This window comes from Amphiura filiformis, chromosome 9, assembly GCF_039555335.1.
Source record: "Amphiura filiformis chromosome 9, Afil_fr2py, whole genome shotgun sequence".
NCBI lineage: Eukaryota > Metazoa > Echinodermata > Ophiuroidea > Amphilepidida > Amphiuridae > Amphiura > Amphiura filiformis.
The window spans coordinates 22,254,215-22,281,095 of record NC_092636.1 but is presented as its reverse complement, the minus strand read 5'-3'; the positions used below and the strand labels follow the sequence as shown (position 1 = coordinate 22,281,095).

Sequence of the window (26,881 nt, the reverse complement as noted above, 5' to 3'; positions counted from 1 at the left end):
GAGTCCCGGTGGTGGTCGATTTTTTTTCTTTAAGTGTATTCAATTGTTGTTTTTTTTTTTCTTTTTTTTTCTCACAGCAAAAGCGTATTTTATTATTAATAATATTCAGAAATGAGTTGTTTCAAATTGTTATATCACAATCTTTCTGATTCGCTCGGATAAGCCTATACTCAGCAAACGCAAGTTTTACAGAAAACATTTACATGTTGGGTTATATTATAAAGGGTACAGAACGTTTTAATAACATTCAAAAACATTTTGGAAAACATACTGCAAAACATTGTAATATTTTTTTAAAACTATATTTGTAGTGTTTTTGAATTATGAGACAAAAACAAGATTTTTGTCATAATTACGAAATGTGTGTAATTTAGCATAGGAGGTGTTTTCAGTGACCATTCCCTAAATAATCCAACATCTTTATCAACAATTTTATTGTGATTCAAAGGGATATTATATACTCCCAAATCGTGTGCAATATGAAGCTCATACAACATTTTGTTTTTAAGTTATGGGACAAAAATGACATTTTAGAGCAGTTTAGAGCCATAATTACTGAAACGTGTGTTGTTTAGCATAGGGGATGGTTTCAGTGACCACTCCCTAAATAAACCAATTTCTTTATTAACAATTTTGTTATGATTTCAAAGCATATAATCCACTCTCAAATCGTGTGCAATATGAAGCTCATACGACATTCCGTTTTTTAGTTATTACACAAAAACGAAATTTAGATGGAATATTTTGCATTCGGTAGAGACAATCAACGAAAAATGTCTTGGAACGCTTGCGTGTAAATAACGGAAAACTGTCACCCCTCTCCCCGTGCAATGTTGAGAAATACCAAAGTCTTCAGCGGTTTCCCGATGTGTTCCAACATTGATTGATGGGGAGAGGGGAAGGGTAAATCATTGTTGTAGATGTCATCCTTGTTCCCAGGCAAAATATACATCATTTCCATGATCATGTGAAATTCTGCACGGAATTTCGACAGAGTGTACCAAGCGTTCCAAGGACTTTTTTCGTAGGTTGCAGGTGAAAGTCAAGGTAATAGCAAGTTAGCATCATTTATTAACTATTAAAGCATTATTCTAAGCGCCAATGACTAGGATGTGCCCATGAGATGTTTGTTTAATCTTTTTGCACCGATAGCTATAGCTTGTCCTGAAATATTAGTAGAAATTCAGGTTTTAATGATATGATTAGCATAATCTAAAAAGTTGCAAGCAAAGTTACTTGCAAGGCTTGCAAGATTTCCATTCCAAGCAGATTTGTGTTTAACCATCCATACACCATGCACATTGGCTTAGGAAGATTTTCAACATTGGGGGGGCTGAAACTTACAAAATTTTGGTGGGCCACCTTGGGAATGGCCGAGTCAGAAAACTTTGCAAAATAGAGGTCACAAACACCAATTTTTCCTCTATTTTATCACAATTTTTTAACTTCACCTAGGATTATTTGGGGGGGGGGGGCTGAACCCGCACCAAAATTGTTGAGATGGCTGAGCCCCCCAAGTCCCTCCCGGTGCCTAAGCCTGTGATGCATGCACAAGCTTGGGGTATGGCAGAAAGATGAGAAAGACACTTTTTTGTCTGTCTTACGGAATCAAGAGAGAATTTTTAAAACTGTTTATGAAAGTGCTACTGAGCGAACTTTATTGTAACTTTTATCAACTTCAACAGGAACAAATATAGGATATTGCAAAAAATGATGGATAACACACAAAATTAAGGATACCACAGATAATAACTGATCATCTTCTGTATTCCAGGATAAGAAACTATTTTTAGTTGAAATTATCTCGTGGCTATGCATATTCTGGAATGTGTTTTAAAGCTAGATATTTGCAGGCCCTATTCAGGGTCTATATGTTTAGTCTAGATATACCAATTAGTAATGTCTCAATACTCCACCACTCTGCCTAGATTTATAAGTAAGACAATCCATCATGAGGCTTGTATCCGTCCATTGACTTGTTCTAATTAAGAGACCTGATGACAAATATAGAAAAGATATCAAGAAATTATAACGTTAACTTCTCGCCAGTATCTTTTCAACAGTGTAATCACATACTGTATAATAGTTAGAATGTAGCAAGCTTCCCTTTCTTCTCACAGCTAATGGGGGAAAGACAACTTGCACACAGAAATCCATATTAGTACATAGCAGGGCAATGTCCTGTCCAGGAACTAAGAAGGTAATATTCTTATCAAGCATAAGCTAGTTGTATCCCCCTCCAAGCTAATCATTTTTCATCATTTTTTTTCTGTATGAAACATTGTAGTCAGAGTAAGAGGATAACACAGCAGGCACAGATCATATTTGGTGCATACATGGTTACTTTCTGTGTTTCTGTCAGCCGTCCTAGTGCTTGACATTGAATGACCCCTCATATGTCTTTGAGATGCGTATGACAGATGTGATGAAGGGGCTTCTGAAAGTATGGGGTGTTTTTTTCTTAAAAGGAAAGAGGCTGGAAACTTTATTGCATTTGCTGGCCCTATCCAGGGTCTTGTCTAGTCTAGATGTACCAATTATTTATTTATTTAATTTATTTATTTATAACATTTGGCACAAGGCCAGGCAGATCCAATATTGATTACACAATAAATTGAAGGATTGCCCTTACATTAAAATCAGAAACATTACTAGAAAATACATAATTAATCAATACAGAATAAAATAAAACAAAACTTAAATTATGTGAACTGGTTAGAGGAGGTGGGACTGGATGGCCAATTTGAAGGCCTGGAGGGCAGAAGCATTGACAATAGCTTCAGGGAGATAATTCCAGATGGAGGAGGCAAACAGATAAAATGATCTCTGGGACAATGAAAGCCGGCGGAAAGGAACTTGAACAGCGCTGGAATTGAGGTTTCGTAGACCGGGTCTGGGATGAGGCTGGAAAGGGTTGGGAGAAGAACAAAGATTGGCAAAGATTTTAAATAAGTGACACAGAGAAGCAACATCACGACGCTTACTAAGAAGAGGCAGGTCGGAATCCAATAGAGAGATTCCAAGACTGAAGAATGACCACGACAGGCTTAATCTCAATACTCTACCAATCTGACTAGGTTTATAAGTAAGACAATCCATCATCAGGCATAAGAATTTTCTCTTTTTTAAAGGAATTCCTTTTGTTTTTGCCCACATTTCTTTTTTGCCCACATTTCTTTTTTTATCAGTTTTGATTTCTTTTTAGCCCGATTTGAGCATTTTTTACCATATTTTACATGCTTTTTCCTCTTTTTTTCAGAATTTTCTCATGCCTGCATCACAAGGCTTGTATCCATCCATTGACCTGATGACAAATGTGACCGTACAGCACGAATGAGCCGTAATTCCCTAAATTGTATTCTGAGTTACAGCGTAAAATGTGTACGAATGTCGTATTCAATGTCGTTGAAGGAGCAAAGTTTAACAAACTATAACCCCGCTTATGGGTATCGTTTGAAGTCAAATGATATACCATTTTAAAGCTTATTTGTTAAACATGAAATAAAACAAAATTGACAGGGGGAGGAATTTACGGCTCATTCGCCGTGAACGGTCACAAATATAGACAAGAATTTATAACATTAAATTCTTGTAATCATACCCTGTAATTAGAATTTAGTAAGCTTTCAATTCTTCCTACAGCTAAATAAAGATCAGTGAAAACAAGACAACTTGCACACAGAAATCCATATTAATATATAGCAGGGCAATGTCCTGTCCTGCAACTAAGAAAGTAATATTCTTGCCAAGCATAAGCTAGTTGTATCCCCCCTCCGAGCTAATCATTTCTCATCATATTTTTCCATTTTTTTCCCTGTATGAAACATTGCAGTACTACATGTAGTAAGAGGAAAACACAGCAGGCACAGATCATATTTGGTGCATACATGGTTACTTTCTGTGTTTCTGTCAGCCTTCCTAGTGCTTGACATTGAATGACCCCTCCTGTGTCTTTGAGTGATATGACAGATGTGATGAAGGGGCTTCTCAAGGATTGGTTTTTTTATTTGAAAAAGGCTGGAAAAGTTCAGTTACCATTCACAAAATATATTTATTGAAGAAAATGTTAAGCTAACTTCAACATTTATTTTAATAATTGTGTTTTTTTAAGAGCATCTCAGGTCTGAAAATTGCACAAGCGCCAATAATTTATTCGGTTGATTGCCTGTGTGAGGCCTCTCAATACTTAATTGATTCCATTCAAACTTTGATAGCCCAAGTAATGTCAAAAAATATGCCATGAAAAGATGTGAAAGGTGTATGAGGCACTGTTGAAGCGAATGTGTGTTCAAAATGATATGACAATGACTTTGTTTTCAACATAGAGTTAAGTAGTGTTCGGCAATATGTCCCTATAAAATACATCTTTGCTTTCTGAAGTTTGAAAGGTACGTGTATAGGCCTTTCATTTCATCTTAGCTACTTAAAAAAGGTGTCAACTGCCTAACACTATCGGTACCGGTATGCAAGTATCATGAACTATGCATTTTAGTCATTTGAGCCACTCTGGTCACTCAACAAGCAATTATATCCATGGGCTAAGTTGCGCAGGTGGTAAATAAGAATAGCAAATATATGACGCCATCTAGCAATAAAGTGAGACATTTGAAATGGCATGGGAGTGCTTGGCCAGACCATGCATTTAGCATTGATTTATTGTAACGAATGCTATGGTATTGAATGCACCAAAACAGGTCAACAACTTTTAACCATAGATTGAGTGAAAGCTAAAGAACTGCAGTTCATTTCATATTCATCATTGATTCATACGGGATGTACTGTTTGTTTATGTGTGGCTACCAGAGTTGATAAGTTGGAGATGGTAAATATTTATGAGATTGGAAAACCCTGTTCTGAATAAATAAATTGATGGGGTACCATTTCTCCCCCATTTGACTAGTAAGTATTGATATGAGGTCATATAGAGGGAAACCTATTCAGAATTATTTGCCTAACTGCCTCTGTTAATTCCCTCTGAGGGTTTTGTTGTTAGGCCAATGTGACCATTTATTGAACTTTTATGCCCAAGGCTTGGGCCAAACATCTCAATTAATGGTCAAATTGGACAGAAAACCTGTTTTGTCTTTTTTTTCCTGGAAGGTTTTGTGCCAATTCTGGTAAGTCCAGTACCAATGTGGGTTCTAACTGACAGAGGGACAGGTCTCTAGTTCGATTCCACAATCATCCGTACCTATCACCTGTATTATTGTATTTTAACATGTGCATTGTACCGTGGTACCTTATGGAGAGCAGAAATTTATTTAAATGAGGACAAGTGATGTAGTATTCGAAAGGGTCTATTAGACAACAAAATGAGTATTTGATTGATATACTGGTAGTTGGCTCTAATTCGTTTTCATAGAAAAATGAAATAAAATGCTCTAACAACATATTCACAAACATGTGCCATATATACGATTACATCCCAACTTCAAGAATCTTAATCCAATTAAAAATATTTTTTTAAATAAATACCTTACACCTGTTTTAAGACAAACAAACATAATAACACTGGCATCTTGGGAAATAAGATCAAGAGCTAGTTATTGATGCAAGATCTATAGACATAAATAAACAAGGTAGGCACGCATGTAGGCAGGCGGGTCAAGTGAAATAACGGCAAAGTGAATGTATAAAAACAAGTTGCTGAATACCTTTGCACAAGCAAACATGTCTGAGTGTGAGGGGAAAAAAGGACGGATGTTTATAGTATCGATTTAAAAAAATTGGATGCCTCTGGCGTTCTGGAGAGAGCAGTTAAAATTGGAATTGATCTTGAGGTATATTTAGTATCCTACACTGGTAATAAACTTGATATTCTTATTTTGTATAGGGAAGAGGCATTATGAAGCTACATGTCGCTGTCAATGGATATTGTATGCTTAGTCTAGAAACATATTTGTATTGTTGGCCCAGTAGTATATATCCGAAGGAGGATCGAATGATAGCACAGAAAGTTGTATTATGTGAGCTTCCAGGAAATGTAGATTGATTTTAAGGTGGGGTTGGACTCAAAGTTTTAATATTTTGTGAAAAAGTACTTTAATCCCTGACACACCAAGTATTACAAGCAAAACTACAAAAGATTTTGAAAACAAACCCTGAAAACAGTACATGCTACTTTGCTGAGTACAACTAAACCACATAAAATATGTGATAATGGTACAGGGTGGCCCAAAAGTCCCTTTACCAGCTTTTCACCGTATGGTAAAGAGTGTTCTTGGACACTAATTTGTCATAATGTGGTAAGAGCATTTACCATCAATATGGCCAGGATATGAAAAATATAACTCTAAAAATAAATTATATTTACAAACCATTTCAAGGTTAAAAAGTAATTTTAAATCAGTCCAAATTTAAAATTTTATATATCGAGAAAGTGAAACTAATCAAAGTTCTTACGACTTACATTATGGAGGTTGGTTAAAATTTTACCTGAAAGTAATAAACATCTAGCCTATATACAATTATGGCCAAATAAAATTACCATCAATTGAGCCAAATTCACTGTTATTATGTGATAAAGAGAAATTAAATCAGTGGTAAAATTAAAACAAAATTGCAATTTTTGCACACTTTACAATGTGCATGCATGCACTTGACAGTGGCGTAGCATCATAGGGGCACAGGGGGCTCAGGCCCCCCAATCGATTGCAAAATTAAAAAAATCCCTTAGGAAAATTTCCAAAAAATGGCATGTGCACCCCCCCAATCAGACCCGGTGCCCCCCAATCATAGTCGGCGGTTCCTCCACCCCCACCCAATATGATGACCCACGCTACGCCACTAGCACTTGACACAGAAAAAAATCATTTTGGGAGAGGGTCAGTTGAATGACTTAGCAGTTTTTCCCCCTTCAGAAATTTTGTGAGGTACGGCGTTGAACTTAATGGAAACAAGCCAGGCTTATGCATGTGATTATACCCAACCCAGGCATTAACTGAGCAAATGACATGAAAGGGATTGCATACAGGGTGACAGCTGCAGTTAGTTTGGATATTTTTTATAGGTTAGAGTCACCTGATGAAATGAATATAGATATGATGCTGCAGGGAGGCGGTAAAGTGAATTTGGCATCGATCAATGTAACTGATGCCAAGTTTGCATGAGTATGCCAATTTGAAATACTCCGTGCTATTGTACTGACCATCCTTTGTGATCAAGGCCAACAAAAAATGTTTCAGAATGAGAAGACAATGCGTAAGCTTTTAAAAGTGACAATTATGCAAACTCCTTTTTGAAAACTAAATGTCAAATTTACCCCCATTTCCCCCTCTATAGTTAGCTTGTCAATCAAACAATTCTTTGCTGCTTTGCTGTGCATGTCTTCCTTACAAATTGACATGAAAGTCAAATGGGGAGAAGGCAATTGACTGTTTTAGTAATTCTTTGCGATAAGACATGTGATGTCATCACGCCAATGTACATATACTGTGCACTTCATGGCTTTGAAATGTGCAATAACGATGTTCACTAAACAAAGTGCACATCGGCATGACATCAAAATGATAACATCAAATGATGACATCTCATAACCGCAAAGAATTATGGAATTTAACAAAAAGTCAACTGGTTCATAACCATGAATTGTTGTATGCAAAGCAAATTTGTCAGCTGTTTTACATACTGTTGTTGAGGGATAACAGGTTTATCACAAGGCTTTTTAGGTCAAATAGTCATGATAGTTTGTTCAACTATCCAGTTACATATAAATTAAACACTAATCGGTATATATAGAAATAAAACAAAAGCACAAAACTTTGTCAGACGTTGCCTAACTTTGTCTGACCAGATTGTTTTGTATTTCATGGTGTGCGTAATTCCTTTTTTAACTGATTTTGTACACAATTCATCTAGAGTCTTTAAAATTTTGTGTTGAAGCAGAATAATTAACCTGCAAATATCTGCTATCTACTGAAGGTAGCATACAAGCATTGTTATCTGCTATATACTGAAGTTAGTATTACTATGTGTTATCTGCTAAAAATAGCATTACTATGTGATATCTACTGAAGATAGTATTACTATGTGTTATCTACTGAAGATAGTATTACTATGTGTTATCTACTGAAAATAGCATTACTATGTGATATCTACTGAAGATAGTATTAATATGGTGTGAACAATTTGGACAGTTTGTTTTCAACTGAAATTACAATATAGACCTAGTTTTCTTCTTTAATTGTGAAATCAAATTCATCTATTCAATCTATAGAAACTTACAAAGAAACTTGTATGTTTTGATAGTCACCTTTATAGTGTGTACTCTATGCAAAATGAGTTCCACATGATTGTAATTAGTTGCAAAATGTAGTGACAGATGAAATGTGCATATCTACTGAAGATAGCATTACTATGTGTTATCTACTGAAGATAGCATTACTATGTGTTATCTACTGAAGATAGTATTACTATATGTTATCTTCTGAAGATAGCATTACTATGTGTTATCTTCTGAAGATAGCATTACTATGCGTTATCTTCTGAAGATAGCATTACTATGTGTTATCTTCTGAAGATAGCATTACTATGTGTTATCTTCTGAAGATAGCATTACTATGCGTTATCTTCTGAAGATAGCATTACTATGTGTTATCTTCTGAAGATAGCATTACTATGCGTTATCTTCTGAAGATAGCATTACTATGTGTTATCTTCTGAAGATAGCATTACTATGCGTTATCTTCAGAAGATAGCATTACTATGTGTTATCTTCTGAAGATAGCATTACTATGCGTTATCTTCTGAAGATAGCATTACTATGTGTTATCTACTGAAGATAGCATTACTATGTGTTATCTTCTGAAGATAGCATTACTATCTTCTGAAGATAGCATTACTATGTGTTATCTTCTGAAGATAGCATTACTATGCATTATCTTCTGAAGATAGCATTACTATGTGTTATCTTCTGAAGATAGCATTACTATGTGTTATCTACTGAAGATAGCATTACTATGCGTTATCTTCACAAGATAGCATTACTATGCGTTATCTTCTGAAGATAGCATTACTATGATCTTCTGAAGATAGCATTACTATGTGTTATCTTCTGAAGATAGCTTTACTATGCATTATCTTCTGCAGATAGCATTACTATGTGTTATCTTCTGAAGATAGCATTACTATGTGTTATCTACTGAAGATAGCATTACTATGCGTTATCTTCACAAGATAGCATTACTATGTGTTATCTTCTGAAGATAGCATTACTATGCGTTATCTTCTGAAGATAGCATTACTATGTGTTATCTTCTGAATATAGCATTACTATGCGTTATCTTCTGAAGATAGCATTACTATGTGTTATCTTCTGAAGATAGCATTACTATGCGTTATCTTCTGAAGATAGCATTACTATGTGTTATCTTCTGAAGATAGCATTACTATGCGTTATCTTCAGAAGATAGCATTACTATCTTCTGAAGATAGCATTACTATGCGTTATCTTCTGAAGATAGCATTACTATGTGTTATCTACTGAAGATAGCATTACTATGTGTTATCTTCTGAAGATAGCATTACTATGCGTTATCTTCTGAAGATAGCATTACTATGTGTTATCTACTGAAGATAGCATTACTATGTGTTATCTTCTGAAGATAGCATTAATATGTGTTATCTACTGAAGATATAGCATTACTATGCGTTATCTTCAGAAGATAGCAATATTATGTGATATCTATTGAAGTTAGCATTACTATGTGCTATCTACTGAAGTAAGTATTAAGTATGTATGTGATACCTGCTGAAGATTACTATGTGCTATCTACTGAAGATAGCATTACTAAGTGTTATCTATAAAAGCATTACTATATCTACTGAATATAGCATTACTATGTGTTATATACTTCATTAATATATTCTTGTTCATTGATTGGTTAAAAGTGGATCACATGATCAAAAATAGTTCTACCATCAGTACTCCAATCCGTAAATAGTACCTCTAAGCCGTAAATAGTATTTTCAATGTCCCGGATGAGCCGTAAATAGTACCTCCAAGCCGTAAATAGAACTTTTGACCATGCCTTCGCGACGCTGCAGATTCGATGTGACGGAACAGTTCACGATGCGAAACTGCCATATAGCGTGGTTTCGCTGCTGTAATTGGTTAGCCCGATTTTAGCCTATTCGATTTTTTTGAAGGGCAAAATATAGGTTGGCCTTAAATTGGTCGTGCTGTTCACTCGGGATAAAAGCTGGAGCGTCAAAACGTCAAATACTTTTCTTTTAACCAATCAATGAACAAAGAACATATTAATGAAGTATATAAAACAAATATATACTGCCTTTATTCGGAGGTTCTGGTTAAAACTATGGTCCCTCGTTGAGATCAATTAATACTATTGATCTCACCTCGGGCCCATAGTTTTAACCAGAACCTCTCATGGCAGTATATATTTGTATACTATCTACTGAATATAGCATTACTACATGCTATCTACTGAAGATAGCATTACTTTGTGCTATCTATCAACTGAAGATAACATTAATATGTGCTATCTACTGAAGATAGCATTACTATTTTTGAACAATTTGGATAGTTTTCTTTCAAATAAAATTCCAGTTTAGGCCTAGTTTGTTTTTTTCGTGAATTTTAAAATTAAATTCATCTATTTAAACTATAGAAAGTAGAATACTTTGCTTAAAAGAAAATTGTAGCGTTTATAGATTTTTGTGTCTACTCTATGCAAAGTGAGTTCCTCATGATTGTAATTTATAGTACTTAGTGTAAGGTAGTGTCAGATGCAATGTGCATAAGGCAATAGTGGAGAGGATAACCAAAATGAGCTCAAGCATGTTGTCCTAGATTTCAAAATCTGTATCTTGAGACCTATCTAGATTAACATCTATAATGATACATACATTTTCATAGCTTTGCAGTTGTTCATATTACAGGAAGCAAGCTATATACAAGGTCGCATTCCTTCATGAAAATGCCCTGGAAACTTATTTTTGTTCATCGGATTTGTACAATGTATAAAGAGAGTAGGAATGACCATGAGGAATTCTTGTTAATACAGATCTTATTTTAACCTTGATTGTAAGCTGATAATGGTGTTATTCTTCTACCAGTGTAATTGACATTTTTGCCCAGGGGTATGCAGACATCATCTCTAGGTTTATGTCATTAATGTCATTACCACTGTACTTGGGTAAAGAAAATATAAAGCTGGGTGGTTTAACATTGGTAATCTGCTTACATGGAATACAGTGTATAAATGTAGTTGGTTCGCACTGAACATTGGCACAATGTAGATGAAAAACAACAACACTGTATGCCACTGGCTGCCTACATTTCTGCCCAGGGGTATGCAGACATCATCTCTAGGTTTATGTCATTAATGTCATTACCACTGTACTCGGGTAAAGAAAATATAAAGCTGGATGGTTTAACATTGGTAATTTGCTTACATGGAATACAGTGTATAAATGTAGTTGGTTCTCACTGAACGATCTTGGGGTTTGACTATTTTGCATTAGTTTGCAGTTTGCAGTGGTCATGGACCTTGATCCAACAGCCCTTCACTTGGTAAATTTGATGACTTCCAGTGGTCTGGGCACTCCTCTGGTAGTTTCAATGATACATCAAGAACTGTTTTGGATGTAGTTAGTTATTTTTAGCATAGTGATTCTAAGCCATCGATATTCCTGTTACCATGCATAGCAGTAATATTTTACTGGGCATTCAAACAGTTTGAATGTTGATAGAGAGAATGGGAGAGATCATTTTGCTATATTAAATTAAACTATAACATCCATTTCCTATTTGCAAATGGTAAAAAAAATTCGATTGAATTGCAATTTGCTTGGGGTAAATGCCCTTTTAAAGGAGATAATTACCGCAAGACGAGGTAAACTCCTTAACAGTTGTACCATAAAATATTTAGCAAAAATATTTCATTCAAATCACTGCTGCTTGAATACATGCATATATGCATGCATTCTTCCATGGTAGATTGAAATGAGACACAGCTGACATAACTAACATTTCCGTTTAAAAACTTTGCTAGGAGGAAAGATGTTTTGAGGGAATCAATAATGACACCCCCATATTCCACCAATTATTTGGTTCTAATTGTGAAATCCATATCTGAAATGCTATGATTTAGTTGTGGAAATTGTCAAATTGTGGGGGAAAATAATTGACAGATCATGTGAATACAAATTCATCAGTATAATTTAAGGTAAACATACATACAATGATTTTGCTCACTTAAGATGTAATGCATTAGTCATAACAGAAAATTGTCTGAATTAACTTCTTTTGAATTACATACATGAGAAAAGTTAATATTGCAAAGAATATCTGAAAAAAATTGCAAGGTTATTGTTCGTAGCCTTTCATCAAGTCATTGCTTCAGTTTTTTTGCCTATTGTGACCTCTCAAAATTTCTTCTGATGGATTTTTAAATTTGATATTTGGATATGAGCTGCAGTCCACAAAATAAGCCTAATTACACAGCCGTGACGTTAGTAACGGCTGTGTCTTTTTTCTTACAGGTTCTTTCTTCTTTCTTTCTGTCAACCATTACATTTGCTCTAGCACTCACACGCTTACATCGATTTTGACCTAACTTGGTCACAATAATCATTGACCGTGCCCCTACATGTCATATGAAACTTGCGGGGTTAAATAGTCACGCAGGGGTCACAGGGGTAAAAAACGTGATTTCAACTCAAAATGCATCTTCTCCCACAACTTACGTCGGACAGCAACCCCACTTGCACACATGTATTGCTATTACCCAGTGTCTATGTGGTGTACACAGATTTGGGGTCAACGGTCATTAAGGGGTCACTTCCGGTATAAAACGAAAAACCTTCAACAATTTTTATTAGCTAAATAAAACATAGCACAGTAACGGTATGTTCACATATGATCTGCAGTCACCCAATGTATATGTGGTATTTTTTTATTTGGGGTCAAAGCTCATTAAGGGGTCACTTCGGTATAAAAAGAAATACCTTTAAAATGCATCTTCTTCCACAAATTATGTGGGACAGAGACGCCACTTGCACACATGCATTTTTATTACCCAGTGTCTATGGGGTGTACACAGATTTGGGGTCAAATGTCATTAAGGGGTCACTTCCGGTATAAAACGAAATACCTTCAAAACATTTTATTAGCTAAGTAAAACATGGGACAGTAACGGTATGTTCACACATGATCTGCAGTCACCCAATGTATATGTGGTATTTTTTTATTTGGGGTCAAATCTCATTAAGGGTCACTTCCGGTATAAAACGAAATACCTTTAAAATGCATCTTCTTCCACAGATTCTGTAGGACAGAGACGCCACTTGCACACATGCATTGTTATTACCCAGTGTCTATGGGGTGTACACAGATTTGGGGTCAAAGGTCATTAAGGGGTCACTTCGGTAAAAAGCGAAAAACCTTCAAAATTTTTTATTTGCTAAGAAAAACATAGGACAGTAACGGTATGTTCACACATGAATTGTGGTTACCCAGTTTATATGTGGTATTATTTTATTTGGGGTCAAAGGTCATTAAGGGGTCACTTCGGTATAAAACGAAATACCTTTAAAATGCTTCTTCTTCCACAAATTACGTGGGACAGTGACGCCACTTGCACACATGCATTGTTATAACACAGTGTCTATATGGTGTACACACATTTGGGGTCAATGGTCAGTAAGGGGTCACTTCCGGTATAAAACGATATACCTTCAAAATGTCCCTGCTGGCACAAAAAGCATAGCAAAGTGATGCCACGTGGACACGTGCATTGACATTAGCCAATGTCTATGGGGTTTTCATATATTTTGGGGTCAAAGGTGATTAAGGGGTCACCACACGGCTGTGTTCGTGGTCTTAGACCACAGCTAAGTCTAGTCAACCCTTTCTTTCTTTCTTTCTTTCTCTCTTTCTCTCTTTCTCTCTTTCTCTCTTTCTTTCTTTCTTTTTTTCTTTCTTTCATTCTTTCTTTCATTCTTTCTTTCAGCCCTCGAATTAACCCACGGCACCCATGGCATTTTGCCAATGCCCTCAAAACATGTCCTTTACCCAAGGCAGTCACTTGCCGTACCCTCTAATGAAGTTGCCATCGGTGCCCCAGCCCTGCCCCTTCATTATAAAATCATCTATCTATGTTTGTGTGTGTTTTCTTCACTTTTGAGAAATTGCCTTGGTGCCCTTCTCAAATTTTCAACAGTTGCATGATGCCCTCTTGAAATATTACAAACTGCCGTGCTGCCTTGCCTTTTCAGAGAAAATCCATGGCAATTATCAACTTGCCCTAAAAAAGTTGTTGTGCCCCTTCAGATCCTTAATTCGAGGGCTGCTTTCTTTCTTTCTTTTCTTTTCTTTTTTTCTTCCTTCTTTCTTTTTTCCTTTGCCAAATTTTGGGCCATTAGGGTTTACTTTCATGTTGTAAAATCGTTCTTATTCGTATTGTTGTTGTTGTTGATAATGATGATATTCAGAGTAAAACCAATTTATTTTTGTTATTCTGTGTTCTATCTTGTTTGATTTGTGCAGGTTGGATGATACCAGAGCCAGATTGAATGATGAAAGACAAGTTTCTGTTGGTGAGGCATTGATTAGTGCAGACGAGGCCAATTTGCTCAGGGAAAAGTAAGCTTGCAATATAAAATATTACATTTAATCCTTCTAGAGTGCGATCTACTGAAGGTAGCATTGTTAGTGAATTTACAAAAATAATTGATTTCAGTGTTGTCTACCGAAGCTAAAATGCAAGTGAAAATATTTCTTGTTTGGTATCCAAATGACATTCATTTCAGAGCTATCTACTGAAGATAGCAATGTCAATGAATTTACAAAAACAATTGATTTCTGTACTGTTTACCGAAGCAATTGAAAAATCTTTTTGTTTGGTATCCAAGTGACAATCCTTTTGGTGCTATCTACTGAAGATAGCAATTTGTAGAATATACCACCAACAACCCATTTCATGGAATGCAATTAGTTGATTGATGCATCCAAAGTGTCATTTACATGTATATTGTCTGTTGAAAGTTGAGACGTGGAATATACCATCCAAATGACATTGATTTTAGTGCTATCTACTGAAGATAGCAATGTCAGTCAATTTACCACCAAGGCTTAAATACCAGTATGCCTTTATTTGAGTAGTGCCAAAATGATATCAATTTCAGTGCTAATTTCTGCAGATAGCAATATTTTTGGAGATCAAAATGACATTGATTTTGATGCTATCTACTGCAGATAGCAATTTTAGGTAATTCGTCGTAATTGTGTGGTATCAAATGACATTTATTTTTTGCTATACTGCAATAGCAGAGTTGAGACATACCTGTAACCATGTGGTATAAGAATGCCATTGATTCCAGTGCTATTTTCTGGAGATAGGTTAGGGAATATTACAGTTTTAATTATTTGGTATCAAAGTGACATTAACTCATTCCTATCTACTGAAAGTAACAATGCTGTTGAATATTATGATTCAAAGCATGTGATTCAAAGTAAATATATCTACCTCGAGTCACCGGCACTATATATAGCTTTGAAGCGTGTTCTGCGTTAGCTTAGCGTTACTTGGTGCGTATACATACTTTTACGCACACGATCAATGTGCCACATATGTACACGCAAGAAACCACGCTAAGCCAACGCAGCAGACGCCGGCAGTCACCGGCACTATATATAGCTTTGAAGTTCAGCGTGTCCTGCGTTAGCTTAGCTTTACTTGGTGCGTATACGTACTTTTACGCGCGCGATCAATGTGCCACATATGTACACGCAAGAAACCACGCTAAGCCAACGCAGCAGACGCTGAACTTCAAAGGTAGTGCCGGTGACTCGAGGTAGACTATATTAATAATACTAATGTTACATTCATTTTAGTGCTATATACTGGCAATAGCAAAGTCAGGAAATTTATCTATAATTATTTGGTATCAATATTATCTTGATACCAGTGCTATCTACTAAAAAACAAAAAATAATATGTTAAAATTTTCTGGACATGTGACACCCATGGGCGCAGACATATTATCATTATGAAATGTGACCCCAAGCACAGCGGGTGGTCTACCAATGTATTTGAATAGGAAGAATTCCTCCTTTGATGCAAAATAAGTAACTTGTCGCAAGTTAATAATATTATGGTAAGAGTTTTCAGTAGATAAATATTTTTTCCGTAGATAGATATTTTTGAAATTACGTTTTGATGATATTGTGAAGAAATTAAGGTTGCATGATATTCAATAAATTTGCAATACACGAATTTCTATCGAAATTACAGCCAAGAATACTATTCCAATTCAAAATTACGAGGTCACCGCCGGGGGTCAGAGATCAGGCTTGAGGTCACACTCACATTGATACGCATTGGTCATGTGTCCAGAAAATTTTCCCGTGAAAATATACCCATTAATGTTGACTGGTTATATACCTGTAATGACTTGATACCAAATTCACATTTATGTTGGTGTTATCTTCTTGAGTAGCAATGTCAGTAAAAGATATCTTCAAAATTTTGCTTTCAAAGCACTGTAATTGTTATCTACTGAAGATAGCAATATACCTACACATAATTTGACATGATAAAAATCACTCAATCTCTTTTTAAAAGTTTTAATGTCAAATCAGACCATGGGTTAAAATATATGCAGATTGCGAGGGAAGATGTACTTGTTAGTATTTGTAAAATAATTTCAACATGTGTTGTGGCCATGTGAGAATGGTAAATAACTGGAGAAATGACCATAATATGAAATGTTATGCATGTATGTTGTTTATTTACAGAATATCATCAATGGAAGATGAACTTTTGGAATACAAGACTCGGCAAGGAACTTTACAAGACTATGAGGTTGAGACAAGACGTCTGAGGGATGATGTTTTATCTTTGAGAGAAGAAAAGGCTATTCTGACTGGAAGGTTTGTATTGAAAGCTGGTAGGCTATAAACGAGGTAGTGAGTGAGTGAGTGAGTTTGTTGATGTTTAGTCAGGCATACAGGCAAGAGAGGGAGGAGAGAGGGCAAGTAAGCAATTTAAAGTGAGCAGAAGTAGAGGAAATAATAGGGATAATAATTACCCTCTTCCAAAATTTAGATGATCTCTTGCCTCCTCATGTACTATGAATCTATATTCTAATCATAAGTTTTACTAACATTCACAAATGTACCACATGTGGCTTTGTTAACACCTGCCCCATCGGGAAACCCCTTTTAAGGGCAGAGTAATGGGAGAGAACATGGACCTTTTCGAGCATCATTATTTTTGAATTGTATGTCCAAAGTATATAAAACTATACATTTTTGGAAAGGAAATGAGTCAAGGAATCCCATGGTGACGTCAGATTTGTTCAAAAATCTTGAGTTTTTGAAATAATCACAAAAATGCACTTTTTTACCCCAATTTTTTTGTGACAACTTAAAAAAAATCCGTTCGGAGTAAAACAAATTTATTTAGTTTTTCATGGAGAAGAGACATGAACTTAGGGAAGGTTTTTTTGTTTTTTTGAAATTCGTCTTATTTCTCGAAATATTGCAAAAAACATGTGAAAAAAGCAATTTTGTCACTCTATTAAGCTAAAAATTGCACATAATGGTGTATATTTTTGTTCAAAACAAATATTTTGAAAAAATGAGAAAAACTTCCCTAGACTTTGATGTGCTCTAAACGATAGTGCAAAAGGTTTACATTTTGCTTGTATATTTTTCGAGTTATCTTGTCACAAAAATCGTACAATATTTTTAAAAATGAACTCTGAGAAATCGATGTTTTAGTAAAAAAATGTCAAAATTATGCACAAAACGTCCTTATATTTTAAAACGGCAAGACTTTCACGCTTGTAAAAGCTGTATCTGATGCATGGTCTAAATATGCATCATTTTGCACCAATGAATCTGCTTTTAGTGCGCCTAAATGCAAAATAATTAAAAAATCTAAGTGGCTTTTTCACTGCACATTTTTGTTTTGTTTACATCACATTTGCTGGCGTTAACAACATACCGAATGCGCCTTGACTGCGTTGGACATACGCGCAGAGTTGCGCCGTGTCACGCGACGCGAGTGTTGATAAATATCAAGAAATCTCAAATTCGGTTGGGAACGAATGTGTCTCCCCTTACCCTGGCCTTATACACCTGTATAGGAATTACTGTTGGGCTATTCCAGTTGAAATCCATACACCCCCTATGGAAGATATGATCTTAATCTCCCACACAGGGGATGTAGATTTCAAATGAAGTCACCCATTCAAGTAACCCCATTTAAAATTCTTACCCCCGTGTTAGATTACATCCATGTAAGGGTGTAGAGGGTGTATGGATTTCAACTGAAATTGCCCATTGCATTATATCAGAGATGTGACTCTATAATTTGGCCTTGGAGGTCCCATGATGAGACATGGTTGCAATAACACCAATGCTATAAATCTATATCATGATAAGGAATTGACTTTCTGTCAAAGTCTTTGTTGATCAAATTGCAATTGTTTTCAGGTTCTTATTATCTTTTCTGTGGCAATTCTCTTTCAATTAATGCTCATTCTTGTTTTAATGCTCATTCTGTGAATGACAGTGGGGATTATTTAATTCCCATTTCCAATCTATATGTAGAATCACTTGTACAGACTGTCTGAAGTCAATAGATTTTCATCTAACATCACACCTGTAACCAATGTTACATCAATCACATTAATTGAATCCAATAGAACCATGTGTGTTTTTGTCATCTTACCATTACATCTCCTTTTCCATCACGGGAGCACCATCTTGCATCCAAACATTTGTTATATTGAAGCCCAGGTTATACTTATCAGTCACTGTCCCTAAGATTGTAACATATTCAGGGGATTGTTATTCAAGTGGGTCAAGGATTGTTTTCTTAAATAAAAAAAGGTTGATAGCGTGTTACTTCAAGGTACTAAATCCAAATTTTGAGCATCCTTACTGGTTTGGTTTGTACAAAACATTGAAATTTTAGACCAAAAACTTGAAATGATATGATTAATAAAATCAGTGAATGAAAAATTATGCACCAATATCATCCCAATGAAAGTGTTGTTAAAGCTGTTGGTTACGTCACATAACCAAATTGAAGAAATTTGTTTGGGCTTTCATTGGCACAACATATGTTACTGTATCCTGGACATTTAATGAAAAGACAGCTCCAATACTATAATTGAAGACCAAATTAAAAAGACTAGTTTACGTCTGATGTCAGGGCAAAGCCGCGATGTGATTGGTTGCTGACCTGCGCAGTATGTCAGCATTTTTGGTTTTGTTGTCAGGACTTCATACGCAAACTAGTCTTTTTAATTCAGTCTTGAATTATACAAGTTTGTTGTTGTATCAAAAAGGATTTGAATGCTGATAAAACTAACTGAATAAAACATGTTAGAGAGCACACTAGTAGGCTAATCCAGACAATACAATCCTGGTGAAAAAGGTTGCTACACCAAAGTGTTAATTTTTTAATATTCTTTTTTTTTTTTCTATTACAATGTTGAATTGGACAAAATGGGAACGACTTGCCGCCAGGATTGTAGTGATGTTAGGAAAGACTTTTTGGTGATTTGTACTTTTTATGTAAAAAAATGTTTATGCAACAAAATTACTTTTTTGAAGCTGAGAAAGAGAAACAAGCACAATATTGAAATTTGTGAATACATTTTGATACCAGATAAATTCTTCTTCTTCAGCCTATTTCCCTCCACTGCGAGTCTGGATTCAAGCCTGTATCCACCCAAAGCCACATACTGTATGTTGCTGCGTAGTGCTGATGCTGAAGTTATTGGTGGCCGTTTCTACGGCCGTAAAGATACTTTCTTGATGAACCTGTATTCACTGTTTAATGTTTTACTTTGAAAAAATTTATGAATCTGATGATTCTTCACAGTGGGTTAAAAATACCAAATATAGAAAATAATTAGATACCGCTAGCTAAACATGAATATTTTTATGAGTAGTTGTTGTATGTGTTTACCCAATCCATGTATTGCCTCATTTACATTATGAATGAACTACAACTTCAACAAGACTCTCTGGTGAGGCAGTTCTAGTCTTTGGTGTGATCAGAGTGAGAAGATGGTATACTACTAAGAAATATAGAGGTCACCACAGTTTGTAAATTGACAGTTGTCACTGGACGTACAATGGTTTCGTATGCAGTAGGCAGTGTTATTGGCTGGCTGGCTGTAGTATAAGAGAGAATCTTGAACAAGACTACTCAACTGCAGGAGGGAGGCTTCTTCATCAATTTTCCACCTCACTCTATCCTGAGCTGCTCTCTGCCAAGCAATGCCACCGTGTGCTGTTAGCTCATCCCTCCATCTTCTGTTCTGCCTCCCTTTACATCTGGTTAGGTATTCAGTGTCAAATATTCAGTGTTCACAACTACAGAATATAAACTGGGCTTTATCGTTGCCTACATTGTCATATAGTTTGAGATGTTATTATTGATGTTTCATTATGAGTCTGTGTTAGTATGCATGACATAGTCGTGTGTCCCAGATGGGATACATTTTATCTGCTCAAACAAGGATATGCATAAAAACATGATGTGTTAACTTAACAATCACTACATCACATAATTGAAAATGTGTAGTGTTCATATTAAAAAAAGACAGCACTGTGCTTGATGTGTAATAATACCTAGCAACATTTTGCAATGTATTTCATTTGTAGCTTTCTAAAATGTAAATCTGGTATTGTAAATGGTGCCTTGTTTTTTGTATTCTAAGCTCTCTTCTGTCGATATCAGATCATTGTCAGATTAAGTTTCCATGTGGGACCAGAGAAAACGCATTTCACTTTGGCATACATACATGACATACATGCATAAACTGAGCTTACTTGCAGCACTTTTTTACACCAAAGCTTTGTTTTTCAAAAATCAATTGCTTACTGCTTATTTCGGGTGGTTTCCCCAAACCACAACAGCTTTCCACATCTTCCTGTCCTGCATTGCCATTCCCAGATCAGATGCTTCCAGTCCGGTGTCTAGCTTGAGTATACATCTACATATGTAAGGGGTGGTCTATACCAGGGTTTCTTGTTCCATGTTTGGGTGTCCAGTTTATCAGGTTGGCGACAGGTTCGCACTTGCTCTTGAAGCAGTGTCCAGTGAAACGTGTTCTCCTTTCTCTGATCCTCTCTGAGAGTCTTGCAAGGTCTTCATACGGTTCTTTGTTGCTTTATGCTGCTTCCAATGGATGTTGTACACTGCCCTAAGCATTCGGGTGTAACAGCCGTCCAGCTCTTATAGATAGTTTGGGAGTTATATTAAATAGATATTGGAGCACTTCCAGGAACACAGCCTTTTGATGGAGGTTGGGTCTGAGGCAGCCTTTTGGTGCAGCTTTACCCTGTCACACTAAAATCCTGGCTATGCTACTGTTCTGTTCTACTGTTAAAGAAATATAGTTAGTAATTAAGTGCTCCTTTAATAAACCTGCATGCTTAAACAACCCCCAACCGTCCTTCACTAACCACAAGTCCTTATTATTCTGCATCAAGTAAATCTCTCTATTCCTAGCGCTATAAAAATCAAAATAAATGGTACAAAGTGATATGGATTTGTACAATTATTTCTAGCAATGTCAGTCAGCAATCGCTGTAAATATTATATAAACATAGTTGGGATGATAACAAATAGTCTTAGCTGACTTGCAAATGTAACATTGGATCAATGAAAGAAGGAAATCATATTAAATTTCCTGCAGTTAATAGCCCCAGTCTACCCTTGTTTCCTTTGATGAAAGTTACAAGGTGTCTGTAACAAAGTAGGCTGTAACATAATGCATATGGGAGTTAAATCTAAACTGGCCTCAAAAAGAAACTTATAATTTTTCACAAGGTCATATCTTAAAATCCTCTCCATAAAATGAACAAAAATTGCACACAGGATTACTTCAATACTCTACTCTAAACACATGTCAGTAACCAAGCAGTTGTCTAACTGACACAACAACAAAATGCACTGACATGGAACACCTTCCTGGACCAAAATTCACAGCCCAACAGATTTCTTTTGTTAGTTTCCAATTATTCACCTGTACATGAACAAAAATTACACACAGGATAACTTCAATACTCTACTCTAAGCACATGTCAGTAACCAAGCAGTTGTCCAACTGACACAACAGTAAAATGCACTGACACGGAACAGCTTCCGGGACCGCATTCACAGGCGAATAATTGGAACCCAACAAAAGAAATCTGTTGGGCTGTGATTTTTAGCCCAGGAAGGTGTTCCATGTCAGTGCATTTTGCTGTTGTGTCAGTTGGACAACTGCTTGGTTACTGACATTAGAGTAGAGTATTGAACTAATCCTATGTGCAATTTTTGTTCATTTTTATGGTGAGGATTTTAAGATATGACCTTGTGAAAAATTATAAGTTTCTTTTTGAGACCAGTTTATTTTGGCTGGTTTATGTAGCTAGAAAAGTAGCAATTTTATGGAGCAAATTATATTTCAGATGCACACCCACCTTTCAGACAGAAAACGTGGAGAGCCTGAATAAGTTAGACCAACCATATGATAAGCCTGTCCAAAGTTGATCTTATTACCAAACTTTGATCTAGACTTCCAAAACAAGCATAACAATTGACATCAAAATGCATACATCTATCAAGGTGGGCGATGTTGAAAGAAAGAATTGATGTGCAATAATTATGAGTGAGGGAAGGAGCAAGTAGAAAAAATGTAGACTATGCATATATTCCTTATCTCAATTTACATGCATTGGCATATGACAATTTCATTTTTTTTAAACATTATTGTTTTCTTTGAATGTCAAGGCTAATAAAGGCAATTTGCAAATTGTTGTTGGAAATTAATCCATTTCATGGGCCCATTTTTGAGACACTTTGTAGACTTAATGGCAAACTCGATATCTATATAGGTTACTGTGTCTTCTTCAAGTCATGTTAATATCGACCAACCATGATGTGTCCATTGTGCTGGCTAATGGTTTTGTTTGGACTAGCAGAGTTTTAATGGGTATGAAAACATTCATTTTGTTTTCTAGCATTTTTCAGGATGACTTGGTTTTTGCAATTAAATGGTTGGAGGCTTCTTGGAAGTTAGGAGTTGAGACTAGAAACAAATTAAATGTTTGCAGCATATCGGTGTATGTGATGCGATGATGCAAAATTAATTGAATGTCATGATAATCAATTTATTAGATTCAACCAAAGCTTGTTGGTTCTATTGTCTAACCCTAATGCCCCAAGGGCCTTTTGGCAATTGGAAGGGAAAGAAGGAAGACATAAAGAGAGCAAACAAACAAAGAAGTTGTTTGCTTTGGTCGGGATTCAAACCCGAGACTGTTTGTGTACCAAGCCCTAAGTAGGCGACCGGTGGCCACAGAAAAGCGTGCATATACATCACTAGATTTCAAATGGGTCACAAATTTAGGTAACCCCATTTGAAATTCACACTCCTGTTTGAGAGATTAAGGTCATGTCTTTCATACGAGGTGTATGGATTTCAACTGGAATAGCCTAAATTTGTAATAAACTCAGTGAAAGTGGCTAGGGAAATTCCTTGAACTTCTTATCTTCTCTATGTGCTGGTTGGAAACTGTCATTTTTTTTAAGTCTTCAAAGTAAGTGCCAAGTTATTATACAGTTTTCTTATTAAGATTGACATTCTGCTAGACTTCATATCCTGGTTTTTATATTGCTTTGTACTTTAACTTCAATATTGGAGTGCAACTTTGCAGTGCCAAAATTGAGAATTGCTCATAAGAGACTCTGAATAAAACTACTATATGATTCTGGAACTACATACTGTCATGTGGTTTGTCTTTAAACAGGCATGTGATATCCTCTCTTTTATCATGATTTCCTCTGATTTCTCTCTTTCTTTGTTTTATCTTCTTTGTGTACAAAACTGTGGGATTTTCCAGAGTTAAGTCTATTGATTTCCTCTTCTTTTTTTTTATCTCTAACTGCACAGCTGAACAATGCCGTAAAATAAAATATGACCCATGCAAATTTCCTTATTGTTTAATTAAAAGTAATATGATATTTGCTTATTATTGTTAAAAAAGAATATTTATACTTTTGTGAAATTTTGGAAGTTGTCATGTAATTTTTTTCATCAATCAATACAAACCACAAACCAAGCAATAAAGTTGAGGGGAAAAGAACCTTTCCTGGTGTCCCAAAATAATTTTTCATAACATTCCCTATGTGTTCATCATTTCGCTATGTAACGTTATAGCAAACACAGTTGAAACTTGACACACTAATATGCCTCCTGTTGCCTGCATGTTATATCCTATATCCGCTGCCTTATGTCCCTGTCAGTTGGAAATAGAACCAAACCCAAGCCAACTTTTTGCAATAATGGATATGATGAAATCTCTCTTGTTGGTAGCGAAACACATGTTTAATATTCCAAACCATTTTGTGTGCTCTTAAAATCTTAGAAAGCCCCAGTAAATATAGGGCTATTCCACTTGAAATCCACACCCCCCAGATGAAAGATGACCTAATCTCCCACACAGGGAGTGTAGATTTCAAATGGAATCACCCATTCAGGTAACTCCATTTGAAATTCACGCTCCATGTATGTTTGACTTCAAGGTATGACTTGTTGAACTAGCAAATGGTTATCGAAGGGGAAGGGTAGTTGCTGTTCACATCAAACATTGTCAAATTTAGGTAAATCACACTGAAATAGCAGTGTGGCAATTAACTTTACATTAAGGCATTGTAGATCATGAAAATGTTGCACTATGTTTTTACCCAATATTTAAGTAAAAAGGGCCCATCTTATGGACTGAAATTTTGACAGAAATTTTGATACATGAATCTCTCTGGTGATACCTGCAGGACCATGATCTAATTTTTTCGGGTGCCTGTCATTTTCATTTTCCTTAAAATCTAAAATTTGACCCTGAAACATAAACCAGACCTCTGTCCCTCCTAGTGGTTCAGTCAGTTCAAATAGCTATTGCCATACCCTCAATTTATTTGTCTGGTTGTTTTGTGAGTTCACAGAGTAATATTCAAGCTTTTTAAAAAAAATTTAATTAGCACATATTAGGCCAAAAAAAAAAAACTATAAAATTTTTTTTTTTTTGAAATAAAAAAAAATTCCGCATTTGTTTTTTGTCAAATCGTGGGATTTTACAAACGCATACGCAAGCTTTGAGACTAACCTTTTTTTTTTTTGGCCTTACAGGCATTAATTTTGCCTGTCACAGGACCAAATTGCATGTCCAAAATGATGGGTAGATGGGTGGCTCCAGTCATTACTAAACTCTTACCTGATTTCAATATTCTGCCTGTCTATAAGGATCAAACCCACCAACGCACTTAATAAGTATTTAATATAACACAACACTTACTGTTACTCAACATTTTTTATGCTCTAGTTGTGTGTGCAAGATTTATTTAGTGTTTAATTCAATCGATTTTCAACTTTTGTTATTGTATGTCTTGTATGAAGCTGAATTCATAGATGTAAAACTATCGGCAGCTATGTACACAATGTATAAAACGATGCATGAAATGCTACATATGCATCAATTGTTGTCGCTATTTGAGCATTCTATTTCCAGTTATAAATCAATATTATTCATAATTATTTCAATGGTATTTTATTTATACAAGTGTTATAGGTATTATATATTATATAATAACATTTTCTTAATCATGAGAGATATTATTGTCCAGTTAGTAAGTTGGCACGCAATCCTTAATGCAGGGTCACCACAGTAACAAATTAGGGATAAAAAAATGCCTTCAAGATTAGACCCAAAGATTCTCATTCCGGGAACAATTTGATTTGGGTGTGTTGCTCATGATGTACCTTCATATTAATTTGCCATGCACTTGGTAAACTATGATTCAATATGTGTGGTTATCTGTGTTCTGTGTGTAACATGCCTAGCACTACTTTCGGGCTCTGTTGCTACGCGCTGACGCGCTCGATTGAACGTCTCGCGCTACACGCTCGCTAAGTCCGTGAGGGCCACAGACTGCGGCTATAACATGCCATGCTAAAAACATGGGCTAAGCACTATATGAGCAAACCTTGTGGTCAAGCTTGGATCAATTTCAGGTTCTTGGTGATAAATGCCAGAGGTACACTATTTGCTCACCATGCACGACAAACCAATATGGGATTTACCTTAGCATTACACACAGGGAAATTTTGAGTCGGCGCTCTTTGATTCTAATCTCTGTGGCCTTACCCCAGCAATTGGACTAAAGACTTCACAAGAAGTGACTCATCCATTTTATTAAATATGCCCATATAATTTAATCATATTTGATATTTGGAAACACCAGGAGAAAGAAATTGTATTACGGTAATTTTGACACCTCATTTATTATAATTGATCAAGTATCATGGTTTTGGTGTAAGTTTGAATTAAGGTGGCAAGTGCTCAATTTCATTTTTGCAGTAAAATTTTATTGATTTGAATTCAGCGCAAAGATAATAGTAAGTTAAACATGTCCAAATGCTTGTGTTTAATATAATAACCATTGGTCGCTGTTATACTGTTAAATTCAGGTATTTTTTTCTTTACAATATACTGATGTGTTGTTAATATTGAACGACATTGGGCGAATGGGGTATCAAAATGCGCATAAATAAAACATCTTTCTGTCTATGTTATGTGTAATTTTAATGGCTGGGTTACTTTTTGTAAGGTCATTACTTTTAAATTGCCTTCTCTGCGTCAGTAAAGGTCTTAGAGCATCACAGAATACCTTTGAAAGTGGCAAAATACAGAATTGTTTTGTGGTAATTTTCCTTCACTTGACCAATTTTCACAGGATTTTTAGTCTCTGAAGTATTGAATTGCCTGTTTGAAGTGTTTTATGGTCACTTTGCCCATTTGTCACCAAGTACAAAACATGCTCAATCAATTTTGTCTTTTACCCAGTTGGAT

At 35.6% G+C, this 26,881-nt stretch overlaps 1 protein-coding gene across 2 annotated transcripts in view; it reads left to right on the top strand.

Moving 5' to 3' along the window:
- LOC140160748 (mitochondria-eating protein-like) overlaps positions 1-26,881 on the top strand; it is a 100,458-nt gene that overhangs the window by 26,958 nt on the left and 46,619 nt on the right. The window contains exons 4-5 of one of the 2 annotated variants that reach the window (XM_072184047.1): positions 14,510-14,605; positions 16,760-16,894. In XM_072184047.1, the coding sequence (XP_072040148.1) occupies positions 14,510-14,605; positions 16,760-16,894 (231 nt within the window). The remainder of the gene's footprint in view (positions 1-14,509; positions 14,606-16,759; positions 16,895-26,881) is intronic. The other variant, XM_072184048.1, reaches the window with a different exon arrangement.